The sequence below is a fragment of the Emydura macquarii genome, unplaced genomic scaffold (genome assembly GCF_026122565.2).
Source record: "Emydura macquarii macquarii isolate MOO-44397 ecotype Brisbane River unplaced genomic scaffold, CSIRO-AGI_Emac_v2 contig_2297, whole genome shotgun sequence".
In the NCBI taxonomy this organism is placed as follows: Eukaryota; Metazoa; Chordata; order Testudines; family Chelidae; genus Emydura; species Emydura macquarii.
Genome location: NW_027132434.1, coordinates 3,912,646 through 3,929,425, shown reverse-complemented (window position 1 = coordinate 3,929,425; position 16,780 = coordinate 3,912,646). Strand labels below are relative to the sequence as shown.

The following is a 16,780-nucleotide window of genomic DNA, read 5'->3' as shown; positions in this document are numbered from 1 at the left end:
TAATATCACGTAATAGAAGATAAATGCACACCTCACGGCCGTCTTGGGGCCAGGTGCTGCTCAGAGGCAGTGGAGGGTAGGACCTGAGCCACTGGTACCCAGTCCTGCTGTAAGGTCTGTCAGTGACCTTATTCCAGCAGAGGACCATAACTGAAGTCTGCTCTGCCATGCTTCCCCTGCCACTCATGATACACTCCTTCCTACCTTTATGGTAGGGGCAGCTGGCACAGGAGCTGTACTGGCCAGATTTCTGCTCATAGTTCCCCAGAAAAGATGGAAATTTACCACTGACTATTACAGGCCAATTCAAGTCTGCTTTATGCACTCAAACAACACAAAGTGCATTTCACAAACTGGGGAGATCTCTGTGACCTCCCATGTCTCTGGCCTAGCGAAGTGCCTCTTCACTCTTGTCTAGCCTAGCCAAAATGGGGCCACTAACATTGTCTTTACAGCCCCTTGATCTGGCTATCCTTCTCTTCATCCAATCATGCTTAACGTTCTTGATATCACCTTTAAAACCTTATAGAACTCTAACCCACCCTACTTATCCAACTGGGTCTCTTATTACATGGGCCTTCACACCCTATCCTTTCTACCACTGATCTCAGTATAGTCACCTCCATCTCCCAAAAGTAGTGAATGCTCTTCCTCCTTGTCTTGCTTAAAGACATATTCTGTGGCTCAACCAGGTATCGTGTGCTGGAGGCAGGAATTAGTGTGTGAAAGTGTATGGTTTCTGCCCACAAAAGCTTATGCCCAGATAAATTTGTTAGTCTTTAAGATGCCACAGGATTCTCACTATTGTTTTTAATGTTATTTTTTTCTCCTATCGCATATGTTGACAGATTACTTTATTTGAAATTTTAGAAGTTTCTTTTAAAAACACAATAAACTTTAATCATGGCTACTGTATGCAAGTTTATGGCAAGAGCATGGTTACTTTTGTTATAAATTAGGGTATTTTAAAAACAAATGATACAGGGAAGCTGGGATCTGTGATTGAAAATGTTATGAAATGAAAAAGGCGTAGCTTCTTCTTGGAAGGAGTTGGTTTCTGTTACTTTAATGACTTGCAGTTATTCTGTAACATGCCAGATCAAATGTCCCAGAGCTGGGACAATCCTTTCAGATCACTTTATAGTTAAACCAAGCCTTCTCTTGAATTTGTATTTATTCTCAGGGTACATGCATAGAGGGATATTTGTAAAGGTACCCTGAAATCTAATCCGTTCTAGATGCAGAAGACATTGTCGCACTGCATTTTGCTGTACCGACACTTTAAATAATAAATAAAACTCAACATTAATCCAATTAGTCAAATTTATACTGGACCGAAACAATAATCTCTTTCTAATACAGATTATTTTTGATAAAGGATATGCTAGTAGAGTAGTCATCTGGAATAAAAGATCCCAATAGAAGATAAATACGGAACCTTAAGGAAACAAATTGTTTTTTTCATAGTTTTGATTTTAAAATAATGGTGATTAAATGTAGTGCTTGTAAAAGAGACCGGATTTACAGAATTGGAGGCTGTGTTTCTTTATCCACAGAACATGTATTGCACATGCAATGGTTAGAAAAAGCTTTCCTCACATTGACAAGGTACAGCAGGGAAGTGAAGCTCAGACTAGAAGGGAAAGTGGCTCTATTACTGAATAGGATAAAGTAATATGCAATCTATTTAATATATATTTGCATAGTTATACTTGCATTGTTACGTTTCTTCATTAGTAATTAAAGAATACTGTCATTTCATTAGTGTTATGTAGTTGGCATTTTACCAATTTCTAAATATGAAGGTTATTTAATTATAAGCTACTACTAATTGTCATATTTGTATAGGGAAAAGAGCCAGGAAAATATTCTGAACTGTTAATATTTAAGTCAGGAATAAGGCCTCCAGGAAAATAGTCATATTGTTATTAAGTAATATTTAATAGTCCCGATCTTCCGTTTCTAAATAGGAGTTTATATTCCTGGTGAGCACTCTTTCACACAAACATTTGGGCGGGATGGGGAGGTTGAAGGGGTAGCCCCTCTCCCCACCAAAATATAAGTGGCTTTGTTGTACATAACATGTAGCTGGATAAAGAAGAAGAAAGAAAGAAATATTTTTAACCTAAGAAGCATTTATTCCCTATGTCAGTTCTTTTCTCCATTCCTCTGTGCTTGTGCTAAAGTCTGAAAAAATAAGAATCCTGCTGCTTTTGTATGTTTGTCCTTTCTTCTCTTTTACTGTTGTTAATATTTTATTTCATGTTTGGAGATCAAACATTGACAGTCATTGTACCCCTAACTTTTTGAACAATCTGCTGGGCATTCTATTCTTTGTGTTAAATGGATCTTTTTCTTAATTTAATTAGAAGCAAAGATTGTTAAACAAAATGTCATAACATTAATAGAATTCTTAACTTCAGTGGTGAGTTCCAGAATGCATCAGTTTGGCACTCTTGTTGAGCATATTTGCTTCATTAAATATTTGTATCATACATTCAATTTCTGTCCTGCCACAGAGAAAGTAAAGGACAATCATCATTATTGTTCCATCTATCAGGCAGCAAGAATGCAAAAGATTTTTTAATCCAGCCTTCCGTACATAGGCCCCATCTGTCTCATGTCTCTTCCTTCCAGTTCGTTTGCTTCCTTGTATCTAGAAGCATATGTCTATTTTCCTTCTTTCCTTCTTCCTTTAGTTCTCATTCCTTTTTTATTTTCTAGGATAAAAAGAAAACGAGAAAAACGAGGCTCACAAAAGAAGGACAAGGAGATGGATAACCAAGAATTCCAGTGATCCGGAAAAGAAGACAGGTGGAGAGGAGTGTGTTGAAGACAGAGCAGAGAGTTATCTATCAAGGTACTTATTTGTTTAAGTTTATGGCCCCATTGCCCTACTATCAGAGTTTAGTACTGGAGTCCTCCACCTTTCTCCAGAGTTCTTGGAGGAACGGGGCAACTCCTGCAGGATTTCTCATTGTCACCAATCTTGCCTTTCTCCTGGGTGTTTGAGTGGAGTTCTATCTCCTAATTGCAGTGAAAGAAGAAATCCTGGGAAGACTAGCTCAGGTCATATCTGTTGACCTCAAATGTTTTGGCAAAATTGACTGGCTCACCTTGACTGTATCTGTCACGTTCACTTGGTTCAGCTGTTGAAACCCAAAGCCCTGTTTAGTGGTGTCTTCACTGGAAACTATAGTAAAAGTTTGAGCATACAACTTCTCCCTTTCCCCATGGTTACTGAAAGTCCTGAGAAAATTGACTGAGACAGAGGTGGTGATATTGTTAGCTATTGGATGGACTCACCGCTCATGTTTTTCAGGCTTGATGAGCATGGTGATGAATCTCACTATATGTATCCTAAAATACTAGATGATCTGCTCTAGGGCTTTGTTTTCTTCAGTCACCCACTGCACCTCAGGTAACTGTATTGAAGTTTATGGAATAGGGTTCCATCAAATAGAATTTCTTGCTGAGCTGATGAATGGCAGAAAATTCTCCACACTTTGTGTGACACATCTTGGACAATTAGAAGACATTTATCAGATACTGTAATGCAAGAAACATTTATTTTCTGATTCCTTCAGTATGTTTTTTACTTTCTTTTAATAGTATCCAAGGATCTCCACCTTTCCTGTCTTCTTCATCTTTATATCTTGGGATATTGCTTTCCACCTATATATTGACTTTTCTTCTCTCTATTATTTCAGAGGCCTTTACTTTACTGTTATATACTCCCCAGTAACTCACTCTATTACTTCTCAATGGAAGCTTCATACATCATAGGAGATAATTGGCTAGAAAGCAGGTCACATGTGGGAGATCCCTTTGAAGCTTTTCTATTTCAAAATAGCTTTTTTGGTTGCAATCGCATCTATTAGGCAAGTTGGTGAATGGAGTTCTTTTATTATTACTTTTCATTTTCAGTTTTCTGCTTGATTTAGGTGTTTTTTTGCTGTCTGCTGGACTTCAACCCAAAATTGAACATGGAGCTACACATCAACCAACTCATTGTCCTTCCCACTCTTTGATCTTACCCAAGACAGAAAACTGCATTTGTTGGCTATGAAATCTATTATGTAGTTTCATTTATCTCATTTGGAGGAATTTAGAAACCTGAAGTATTTGTGTCTGTTCTGTGAGCTATCAAACAAGAAAGACTGCTGCAAAGCTACAATTGCCAGGTATGTTAGAGTAGAATAACCCAACTATAAATTGTAATTCCCAGATGGTTTGTGGATGGTACCAAAGGAGCAGTGTAGGAAAAAATAAGATTAAGGAAAACTAAAATATGAATACACAATATAAGTCCTGTACTGGTAATCACCATATCATTGTAACCAGAGAATTCCACCAAGTTCAGTGTAGACTAGTGCAACATACTGCTAAAACCTCTGATTACAAAATACTATTAACAATTAATGCTATTGTACCTGTGTGCATGTACTTTCTTTATACAAAACAGTGTAAGTGCTTTTAAAACTATAATATATGGATGCAGGACATGATGAAATATATTACTAAACTGGAAGACTAAATGTGTCGTAATTAAATGTTAAGTCCCAAGGGCGCTTCTGAAGACTATGCAACTGTGTTGCATATGTATGTCCTTCATTTTTTTCTTTGCCCTGGGGGTGATTGAGAAAGATGGATCACTTCATGGAAAGCATGGTGGCAAATTGTTCCAATGATGGCTTAGAAATTAAAAACAAAATGCAGAAATACAATGATAAATCCATAATGTGTGGCTGTGCATTTATTGATTTGAAATTATGGTATATAGAATGTTCTGAACTGCTGTCTATCAAGAGTATGAAGCTTTCAAACCTGTTGCATTATTTAGAATTATAAACCCGTGGAACATTTTTGGTGGAAAAGCTTTGAATAATTAACTTTACTTGATTTTCAAGCTGACAAGGTGAACGCAAACTCCTTTCAAGAAACACATTAATATCTGTGCAAAATAATATTTTTGTACACAATACACAGATTTGTCCTAATTAGTAAGCCTAATTTTATTCTCACATATCTGTAAAGTCTTCCACAGGGAGGGGATCTAGCCTCTATGATGATCACAAGCTCTTTGTATGAAATTTTGTATCTAAAATTATTTTAATATTATGAATCTTTCGGGAAAAAAATGTTCACTGTTTTACAGCTAATGATTTTACATGAATTGCAAGCTGGTCTCTAGTGGGGACTCTGTGGGAGGATGAACACGGAGGAGGTGGAGCTACTGAGTGACTCCAAATATAGAAACTATGTAGCAGCAGTTGACAAAGCACTGAAGAACTTTGAATACTCCAGTGAATGGGCAGATTTGATATCAGCCCTTGGAAAGCTAAACAAGGTATGACAGTAGCACGCTTCAGAAGAAGCAGCAGGTGTATGGAGGAATAAAGCTTTGAGGATTGATTCATATATAATATACAAAGATAAGGTTTCAACAATTTTGAACCTAAAATATTATTAAACTGTTGGAAAAATAGTTTAGCAGGTTAACCTCTACATAGGTTAAATTACTTAATGTACAGAAATTGCTGAGGAACTAACAAGTTCTTTGATGATTAACACCACTTTTTCTTAGACATTTTTAGACTCTTATTTATGTGGCTTCTTTCTTCTGTTCTGAGATCATCCCTATAGTTCCCCATAATCTCCACAATTCTCCTAATCATAAAGAGAAAGGTAAAATACACTAGGGAGGACTCTTTCTTCCTTACCCCGAATATGCTTTCCTTTATGCCGACCTCACTCATTCTCCCAGTCAGACAAGATGGTCCCTCATCTTGCACAGTAGCCCCATTTAGTTCCCTGCCTGTTATTCTTCCACACATACTTGTCTCTTTCCGCCATGGCTATACTGGTCAAGCCAGGAAGTAATTTATAAAGTATGTGTGCATTAAACAAATTGTGTAAGAATTCATTCACAAATAAAAGAGCTAAAGACATAATACTTGCCAAAACCAACAGATTAAGCCAAATTTGAAGTCTGTAGTACAAGCATTTTTGGTGTACCCGTGAAGCAAAAAATATTAGGAAAATGTTCCAGAAGTAAAAACCCACTTCAGTTTCTGAACCATAATATTTCCAAAAGTCTTTTCCAATTTGTTCCAAATTTTAACCACAAAATCACAAATTTTACTATGGGCTATGAAATTCCATGGAAAGGGATAGGATGGTGCATCTAGAAAATGGGTTTATAATGGGAAGTTAGGTTCAGTCCAATTAGTAGTTAATTTTCAGTAGGTAATAAATGTAAGCTAAAGCTCTTGAAATAATTTAGTATGGAGTATGAAATATTTTGTAATTTTCAACTGATTTATATATATATAAAGCTTACTGGCAAAAGATTTAATTTTTGCTGCTCACTATGAGGGTAATCTTGGACCAGAAAATTGGATAAGAAATTCTTATCCATGTTTCTAATGATTTTCAGTAGAAACCATTATTATGATAAGTGAGAAAGAGAGCGCACCACCTTTTTCACAGAAGTACACTGAAAATCCTTCACTTATTTTCTCTTTTTTTTAAATTGGGGTAGCTTTGTTTATTTTTAATCCCATCATTTCTAAACTTTTTGATTAAATGAATACTTCACTCTAATTTACATTTTTGGACCAACCCTATATTCCTCATGCTCCAAAAAACTACCAGTGGAAGTTTTGGATGAGGCCAGGATATAGGCTTGGACTCTGAACATTCTTACTGCCTTGTCAATTAGAATAAAATATGTAATAGCTCAGTAGACTTACATGACACTGCATAAACATAGGCCCCAACTTGCAAGAAGTTCCATGCGGGTATCCCCTTGTGCTCCCATGGAGCCTCACTGAACACAGTTGGGTTCATTTGTGCCCACAATCAGCCCATATGGAACTCTTTGCAGGATCGGCGCCACAAACTAGCTGGTCTGAAGCATTTTTATTTTGCTTACTATGTCCTGTGGAATATTGAGAATTTGGGAGCACTAATATGGTGGATGAGGACTACAGAGTTGTCAATTTGTATAAAAAAGTTTTAGCTTTATTTTTTAAAGTTGGTTGTGGAATTCTCAGTATATTCTTACACTACATAATCTCAAATATAACTGTGAATTCAGTTATGGAAAGTTCTACAGTTTTTTGATTTGCACACTGCATCCGTCTATGTTTCTTAAACAACAACTATTGATTTTTTTAGTAGAATAATTTTAAAAGGGATCACAAACAGTCCTTTTTCTGCTGGTAACTTGTGTAGGAAGCCAGAGAGTTTTAATTTCTCTCCTGAAATACCATTGTGGTAGATGTGGCATCAAAACCTGAATAAAATAGGATAAATATTCTTTAACTGTGGGCCCTCATGTAAGTGAAATTGCATGTATTTAGTCAATTTCACTTAAGACAGGCACAGATGAAGTGCCTCAGGGTAGAAGATAGCAGGGCAATTTATCAAAATTGAGATTTGGGACAGTTATGTTGAAATATATTATAACTCCCAAGTGGGCCCTATCATAATGCTTGGGAAATAAATAGTAAAATATGTAACTGGCAATAACTAATTGTTGGATATTTTTAATAGATTTACATTTTTCTTTCCAGGTTTTACAAAACAATGCAAAGTACCAAGTAGTACCTAAAAAGTTGACCATAGGCAAGCGTCTAGCGCAATGCCTTCATCCAGCCTTGCCAGGTGGGGTTCATCGGAAGGCACTTGAAACATATGAGATTATCTTCAAAATCATTGGACCCAAGCGTCTGGCTAAAGATCTTTTCCTGTACAGGTAAAAATAGTGGAAATGTCATTAACTTTCAGATTTTTAGTTCATCTAATGTTGTTTAGAAGATTTTTTTTCAATTTCGTATTTTAAACATTTTTTTAAAGATGGACAGATGGACTCTATATGCTGGAGCAAAATGAGCCACTTAGCTGCAGCATCTTGCAGTATTATAACAAGTTACAGTCTGATGTTAAACGCAGTATCTGGTAATCTAACTAAAACCACCACTGCTGATGCAGGAAGACTGGCACAAAGGTCCTGAACATCGCCAGTAAAGGTGGCCTCAGCCATCTAAGGATCAAGTCCTTGAAGGACAAGCAGTGGCTTTTAGAGAAAAGTATCCTCTGGAGACCAAGAGGGTATTTGAGGAACAAAAGACACACTTTGGTTGTTGAGAGTGACATAGCAATTTCACACACACACACACACACATTTTTTTTTTCATTTCTACAGTGTATGAATAAAAAGACAGTTCCCAGAAAGTTTTCTTTTCATCAGAAATTTTTAGGTATCCACTCTAGGCCTCTTAGGACAGTGTGACTCCAACCATAATTTTTCCTAACATATACTGAGTATTTATTCATGGTCTGATCCATGACATCAGTGGGTTTTGGATTAGGCCGTCAGTGATTCTGAAAAATAAAATTGTATTCAGAATTCTTCTGTTCTTTACATTTTTGTAGTAATTTAAGAGATTTGGCAGAGACAAATTTTTGTTATTTGTTATTTTTGTTATCTAAAAAAACTCTGTTTTGTTTATCAGATTTAAAACTGACTTCTGTTTTCCTGAAATAGCTATAGAAGCAGCAGTTGCACATAGCAAATGTAGAAAATCACGTAAAGACACCGAGTTATAGAAAGGTCAGATAAAAGAACATCCTATGCTGAATTATAACATAAAGGGATCAACCTAATGAAAAGATTATTTTTTATATGTAATCCCATTTTTTGGGCAGCAGGCATAATCCAGGAATGAACCATAGCATTAGCAATCTGCCTTGTGTTTGGCTCTGTTTAGTGTAGATTTTATTGTTTTGGAATGGGGATGTGGAGAGGAGGTATTAGTTTATTGCCCTCACAATGGGAAAAATCCTCACAATGGGAATAACCTATTGTTCTTATACATCCATTCAATGTTTTTTTTCTTATGCTTCTAAAATTAAACTTTCCTTTATCCCTTTTTAATGTTCATATTGCTAGTTTGAGGACTTATTTGCAAGCTCGATATCTGCAATGAATATTGTGTAATTTTTAAAATTATTTTGTATCTTCTTTGTATATTTATTTTGTTTGTCCTGAAGCTTATTTTTGTACAGTACAAGAGCATAGTTTTTATTATAAGGAAATACTTTTCTATACCTATTAGTTCCCATATTAGTTCTATACCTATTAGTTCCTATATTAGTTCCCATTATACCATGTCTGCATTTCTATGTTTTCCTTATAGACCTGAAGATGCTTTACTTGTGGTGTTTTTTTCATTTGATAATTCCTTTTCTAATATCATGCATTTAAGATTTAATTTTCCAGATGCAGATCAGTTACAATGATAGATTTTGTGCCCAGTCCTACTAAAATAGTTCAGTTTCATCTTGTTATATACTTGTTGCAATTCACACGCTATTCTACATCTTCCTTTCTTGAGCTGAGAATGATAAGACTCCATAAAGTCAACTAGTGGCCTCACCGTACCAGTCTATTAACCTGGGAAATACTTATTGCCATAGTGTCTCTGTACCAAAACAAAACACCAAGATAAAAAGGTATTCTTGTGACAATGCTGGGCACTGCTATAACTGTTTTGTGTGATCTAGGTTAGGTGTATCACATAAATAGCTTCCTGAAAGAGTATTACTGTATTTTATTGTTTACAGTTCTGGGCTGTTTCCTCTTCTTGCCAATGCTGCTATGTCAGTCAAACCAGCATTACTCAGCCTGTATGAGATTTATTACCTTCCTTTGGGAAAAACATTAAAACCTGGTCTGCAAGGATTGCTAACTGGGATTCTGCCTGGTTTAGAGGAAGGATCAGAGTACTATGAGAGGTAAGAATATACTAATATATTCGTACTACTAAAATGTTTGTTTTTTAACTTTATGAAATACTGAGTTTTGCTGGTATGTTAAAAAGAATTAGATATTTAAGTAACAGGTTTTATCCAGCAAGTGATGTAATCCCAGATGAACATTAAGGTGCTATATTTTTACAAGATTCATAATATTATGTTAGAAGAAAGATAAACTACTTATTGATGGCATATATTAAAAGGAAATTAAATCAAGTAGCCCCAAAACAGAACTTATTATACAGTTTTAGAGATATGTGATACATTAGAAAATGTATTCCTTGTTCCATTTTAGTGGGTGTCACTCAAAATGGTTGTTTTACCATTTATGAACTTTGAAAACAAATATGTGTAACACTTAATCTTGGTCCAAAATATAAATCTAAATTAAGTCTAAGGTATACTAATCAGGAACAATAGGTCCTTCTCTTCAGTTTACACACTAAAATTACACCTCTCAGAGTCTCAGAACCTGGGCTCTCACCCAAGGCTGAATGTCTACACTGCAATTAAACAGCCCCTTAGCATGTGGCATGTGAGCCCGAGTCAGCTGGCATAGGCCAGCTGTAGGTTTTTAATTGCAGTGTAGATGTACCCATGGTGTAATACTTCAGTGTCAGTATTTTGTGCTGAGATTCAAGTGCCATACAGTAGAAACAAGGGTTTCTGTCATAAAAATTTAGGTTCAGCTTTTAAACAGGGTCAAGCTGACTCTAGCCTATATGAAAAAGAGGTTTTCCAAAGAATGTGCTTCATAAGTACTTTTGTCCATATAGAAACTGTGAGGGATATATCTTGCTTTGTATTTTCATTTTTAAATTTTATGTTAAATAATCAGTGCCAGACACATCTCTCTTTCAGTGTTAATACATTTACCTTTATCCAGTGGGTAATGCTGAAATTTCCAAAGGATTGTGAGATTTTTGGAGGTCTTATAGGATAATATATATTACACAGTGCATTGCTTTCTGAAGCAAAGAATCTCTGTCTGCAATATTTTGCTAAATATTGAACTTTACATTGATTGCTGCTCTGTACATAGAGCCTGATTTTAGGTTTTGTAAAGCAGAAAATGTTTAGTTTCCAAAGGTATGAGCTAATGCAGCCTCTCTGTTCCACTGACCTTTTTTGTCACTTGTGCTGTAGAACCAACACACTGTTGGAGAAGGTTGCTGGTGCAGTCGACCAATCAGCGTTCTATAGTGCCCTTTGGGGTAGTCTTCTTACCAGTCCTGCGGTTCGGTTACCTGGAATCACTTATGTCCTCTCCCATCTAAACAGGAAGCTTTCAATGGAAGATCAGCTCTATATAATTGGCAGTGACATTGAGTTAATGGTAATTTGTTCATTCTTTCCTGTAAGGCTCATTTACATAACTGTACAGCTTCCAGAAATTTTCTGATGTCTTTTCAGTCGTTGAAAATAATCTTTACAGAAAGAACATATGTACATTTTGTTTATTTTCTAGCACCAGTTAGATTGAGTTAGTGTGCACGTTAGATTAAATTTCATAATTTAGATTTTAAAAATTGCGTAGTGTTTTTAAATTGTGCTGGCCATTCATTACACCTTTCAATAAAAATAGCTAAATTTTGTGGTGCTTCTTGGAAAATCTGTAGTGAATTACTTTGCTGATCAAGCTAAATCAAAGCCTGCATATTTTAAAGCTTAAATGCTTTCTACAGTTAGTAGAAATTGTGCAAATTATATCTATCTTCCATGTTTTCATAATTTCATTTTTTGCGTCTACATTGTTTACATTATATCTCATTTTGAACCAGATTATTTTGATTTAAAAAATTTTCAGATATCTGTTTTTGAGGCATGTGTATATATTCTTTGAAATATAATCCATTATGTTATTTTAATTACAAGTCTGATTTTAATGGTAATGTTATTTCAGGTGGAAGCAGTAAGCACATCAGTGCAGGATTCCAGTGTATTAGTCCAAAGGAGCACATTAGACTTAATACTCTTCTGCTTTCCATTTCATATGAGTCAGGTAAAATATTAATATAAAATAAAGAAATATATAGCCACAATACTCCTGCATATATAGATTCTTTTGCAGTCAAGTACTGATATTAAGTCAATCTTTATTAATGGGTTTCTCCAAAATCAAAATAAATAGACTCCTCCATAAGAGAATATCTCTCGAGTAGCTTGTGTATTGGCATATAGTGATTCCTGCCCTAGGCTCATGATGTTTATAGGTTGACATTTTACTGTATACAGACTGAATATAAGAGAAAACATTTATTCTTTATGGAAAATTTTTTTATGGTAGAGATGGGATCTGACCTATTAGAAATTTTCCCCCCACAATTTCTAATTGATTAGAAAACAAGTTATTAGCTCATTTGTGAGTTTTCAAGTCCTCAATATTTTAAGAGATTCACAAGTTAATTCTTTTAGCAGAGTGAGTGATTCAGAGTATCGGAGAATTAAAAATGAATAATGGATGGGAATAGTTAGACATCCAAAGGAGTTGGCAGTGGGAAAGAACTTTTCACCTTCTTGGTCACTTAAACCACTGCAGCCCAGATCAATAGTGACTGAAATTTAGTCCTTCCACTTCAGGGTTAAAATGGCACTGGAGCTGGGTAAATTTTTTTTGATGAATAGATTTGTTTTTAGAAAAATGCATTTTTTTCATTCTCTAAAATTATTTGCAAATTTGGCTCAAATTAAGCAGGAAAAAATGGAAACATTTGTGAACTATTTGTTTTTACTTTCTGTTTCAAAATGGTATTTCAAATTCTCATTTGGCCAATTTTAAAGATAAAATATCCCCAAAAAGGGAAAAAAACACTTGAAAATAGCCAAATCAAAATGAAAAAATATAAAACATTTAATTTTGAGTTGACTAAAACATTTTGATTAACTTGGAACAAATTGAAAAATAAAAAAACTTGATTTTGAATTGACCTGAAACATTTTGGTTGATTGGAACCCAAATTTTATTTATCAGTGCTATTCATGTAGTACCTTTCTTGAGCACTAAAATCCACATAAGCTAGGACTTTTTAAATACTAATCGGTGAGGAGAAATTATTTAAGACTATATCCTCTGGGGATTTTTTTTTTGCATTTTATTAAGTTTGCTTCTGTGACTTCCACTTGATAAGCAAAGTGAAATACATTGTAACAAGGTGATGGACAGTTAATAGAGGGAGTAATTTTCTGCTGTAGTTGCAGTGACATGCAGCACTTTTGATAGGTGGCTGTTGTAAGACTCAGAACTTTGTGTTACTTCACTGCTATGAATTCAGAGGTTTCAAGAAATTAAATAATTTTTTTCTAGTGAACACTAGTCCATTAGCCAGCTACAGATGTCATTTTCTGTGGTTAAACTAAGTAATATTCCTAATTTCTTCAGGCAACGCGCCCAGACATGATCAGAATTTTGTCAGCAGCCCTTCATGTAGTACTGCGCAGGGATATGTCACTCAACAGAAGGCTTTATGCATGGCTTCTAGGTAGGTTTGTATTGCATTTGATAATTATCTGTTTAATAGCAGAGAAAGGAATGTACTTGGTAAAAATAATGCCAGGTATTGGTAATGGTGAAATCTTATGTATGTGACTTGAAAAATAAAAATCAGTATTGATTATGTTCCTGCTGTATTTATTAGTGCAACATAATGGCACCAATGTGTTAGACCACACAAAGAAAGACCCTTGAAAAAGTTGTGTGTAGCAGACTTTGATTTTATCAAATGTGACTTACAAAAAAAAATTTGGTCAGCACAGCCATGTGAAAAAGTCCATGATAACAACAATCCTTGCCATATGTAAATTATTTATAAATTTTCTTGGAACCCACAGGTTCCAATAAGGAATGGGGTCCATTGTGCTGCGAGTTGTACATATTAAAAGACAGTCCCTGCCCCAAAGTTCTAATAGTCTAAAATAAGACAAGCCATAAGTGAGTGTAACTTACATTTGAAGCAGGAAGGGGTAAGGAGGATGAAGGGAATATTGATAAATTGAAATATATTTGAAAGTAAAATTTATATTAACTCCCTGATTCCACAAACACCAATACATGTGCTTAACTTTAGGTACGTAAATATATACATGATTGTGGCCTAAATTAGCATTTCTGAGCCTACTTTGGGTGACTGTCATGAAGCTAAAAATGTTGGTGAAAATAGTGATGCATTATGGATGCTCAGTGTCTCATTGTATAATACTTTTAATTTTGATATCATGCCAATTGGTCAGAAAAAGAATTAATGAAGAGCTATGGAAAATGTTTGTTATAATCAGTTTAAAAAATCTTTGATTATCAAACCAATTTTTTTCATGAGTAAATATTGGTTTATCTTCTGACTGGTTTTTTAATACTGCTGATTAAACTCATATCACATTCTGTCAGATGGGTTCATTCAGCAGGGGGATTAAAAATTCCAACTTCAGTTAAACACTTTATTTTCATATCTATTTCACAGTTCAAAGCATTTTTATGAGCTTTTTACTTTAAAAAAAAAAAAGACAGGGAGATTCATTTATATAGGAAGATCATTTCCCTAATTTTTCCAAATAAAAGGAAATTGCAGTTAATAAATTTAAAAAACCCACCAAATTAAGGTTGAATCCAAGTAACTAACCTTTTTTCCTATAAAAACAGAACTTGAAACATCTACAAAGAACATTAAGAACAACATCTGACCCATCTTTCTCTAACTCCTGGTGTTACGTCACACTGTTTTCTTAAAATTATGTATGGCAGATTCCACAGCTATTCCATGTGTGCAATTTCCACTGAAGTCAATGTGATTTTGGTATATGGAGTGGCTGCATAATTCAACGTGTATAAGTGTTGCAGAATTAGCACCACATTGATTATGCATGTCCTATATTCTGTACAATTATATAATCTCCATTTTCCATTTAATTGATCTGTATAGCTTTTATTAATATTATCATTTTTTCTTTGAGTTAAGAGAAAATTCTAATGTAAATATAAAAGCACTCTTCTTTTAACTAAGAGTTGAGGCTCTTTTAGATCTAAGTTTTCATAGTATATGTGATCTTGGCCTCTGGAGGGGCCACACTTAGCTTAATTGGGGTAAAACTGCAAATAATGGGCCAGGCAATCCTCACAAAACTGGTGGTTATTTCTAAAATTAGATTCACCAAGCCAGCAATAACACAGCTTCTAATTGCCTCACTGGTTATTCAGAAGCCAAAAACACAGTTCCCTTAAAACCATCCAGCCTCTGGCTTCCACCCAGGCAGCCAAGTCAAACATGATGGGGATTACTGAAAATCTTGTCCATCATATAAAAAAGTTCTACCAATCCCAAAGGACCAGACACATTACACAGCAGATCAATGAATATTTCAGATCTTACCCAAATACATGCTCACAACCAATTCTTATTAACTAATCTAATATTTATTAAAATAGAAAAAGAGAGAGTATTAGTTAAAAAATCATTATACATTCAGATGATAATGAAGTCCATAGGTCAATTTCATAGTAGAGATGGTAAGTAGAGTTTCAAAAATTATTTCCATAAATTAGTTCATAGGTTATAATCCAATAGACAATCCATGTGCAAAGTCTGTATGATTTCTTCCATGAGAAACAGCAGGGTAAATCCAGATTTGGAGCTGGGGCCTTCGTCTTATGATTTAAACCTCCTCTGACATGGTTTAAGTAGGCCTAAGATAAAACAGGATCATGTTCGAAGCTTCCTTTATAGTTCTTTAGCAGGCTATGATAACCTCTTGACAGCAGATATTTCCTTGAATGGATACTAGGTAATTACTTTTGGCTTTAAAGTAACCTCTCTATTTCCTAGGCATGCATTGATTAGCATAAGGTAACTTTTCATTAAAAGGTAGTTTTACAATGTGGAGTTACAAATTTCAAAGAGAAATAAAGACAATGGTATTATTTCACCCAAGTTTCATCTAAATGTTAATATCCTCTTTTGATCTCTAAATCAATAGAACACAGCAATAGACAGGAAAAGCAGTTACTATCTACCAGCTAATGAAATCATATTATGAAAATTCTAGCAGGTAACCACAGACAAATATAATTAGCATTTACTTCCAACAATATAGACTTGTATTTCAAATATTTGGCCAATTAGCCACAAGGAATGACCCTCATTACCATTTCAATACTTTTCTGATATGTCTTGAAAGGTTGATTTTGGATCATTCAGCCTGCTGGGGCTTACCTCTTTCTGGCTTAGTGTCACAGTATAGTACTTAGATATCTTTTTAAATATTTCTCATCATTCTTCTGTCATAATGCACAGTTTTATGAAAACTCAATAGAAACAAAAAACTTACTAAACTTTTTAAAATCCAAGTCTGCTCTCCATAGATGTCCTTAATATTAAAGTTTATTTTCAGTTGAAACTAAATGACATGCATCCTCTCTACTTTTTCTTCTATTTTTATCATTCTTTGCCAGAAAATGTGAAAACCATTTCTGAAAAAAATTGATATGTTTTGAGCAGCTTGTTTTTTGTAAAGCTTTTTGAGGGAATGTTGAATTGCTTTAAGAAAAGATATTAAATTTTCTGAGAGGAAACATGATATTTCTTTCACGTAATTTTTGAGTGATAAAGTTGGTTTCTTTAGCATATGAATCTTTTCATAAATGATTTATTAGTTAACTTTGATTTTCCTTTTATATGTATAAATAATTTAGAATAACAACATTAGGACAGTAGCTTCAGTGGCTTTGGTCTCTGTGGTTCTTTAATGTTTAAAATCTGTATCTTTAAAAAATATTTTGTCCTCTGTTATACAGCCTTCAATAGCATTAATTAAGGTTTTTTGTAATTGTTGTTTCTGCTGCTACAGTACATTGACTTTGAAGACATATACTGTTGTTGTATTTTTTTTAAGTCTACATTTTTCTTGCAAAAAGTAATATAACTATCTAGGAGTGTTTTCAATGAAAACTAAAACTCCAAAATGTACT

At 34.5% G+C, this 16,780-nt stretch overlaps 1 protein-coding gene across 9 annotated transcripts in view; it reads left to right on the top strand.

The window, feature by feature from the left end:
* The window catches only part of DOP1A (DOP1 leucine zipper like protein A), a 102,473-nt gene that overhangs the window by 21,990 nt on the left and 63,703 nt on the right, over window positions 1–16,780 (top strand). For 8 of the 9 annotated variants that reach the window (XR_010922081.1, XR_010922083.1, XR_010922082.1 and 5 more), the window contains exons 2-9: window positions 2,725–2,860; window positions 3,945–4,184; window positions 5,159–5,350; window positions 7,581–7,762; window positions 9,634–9,804; window positions 10,972–11,161; window positions 11,729–11,827; window positions 13,205–13,304. Coding sequence is in view for 5 of the 9 variants with exons in the window: in XM_067560750.1 (XP_067416851.1) it covers window positions 5,213–5,350; window positions 7,581–7,762; window positions 9,634–9,804; window positions 10,972–11,161; window positions 11,729–11,827; window positions 13,205–13,304 (880 nt within the window). In the remaining 4 variants the exon portion in view is untranslated. Of the gene's footprint in view, window positions 1–2,724; window positions 2,861–3,944; window positions 4,185–5,158; window positions 5,351–7,580; window positions 7,763–9,633; window positions 9,805–10,971; window positions 11,162–11,728; window positions 11,828–13,204; window positions 13,305–16,780 lie in introns of those variants that run through there. The other variant, XM_067560754.1, reaches the window with a different exon arrangement.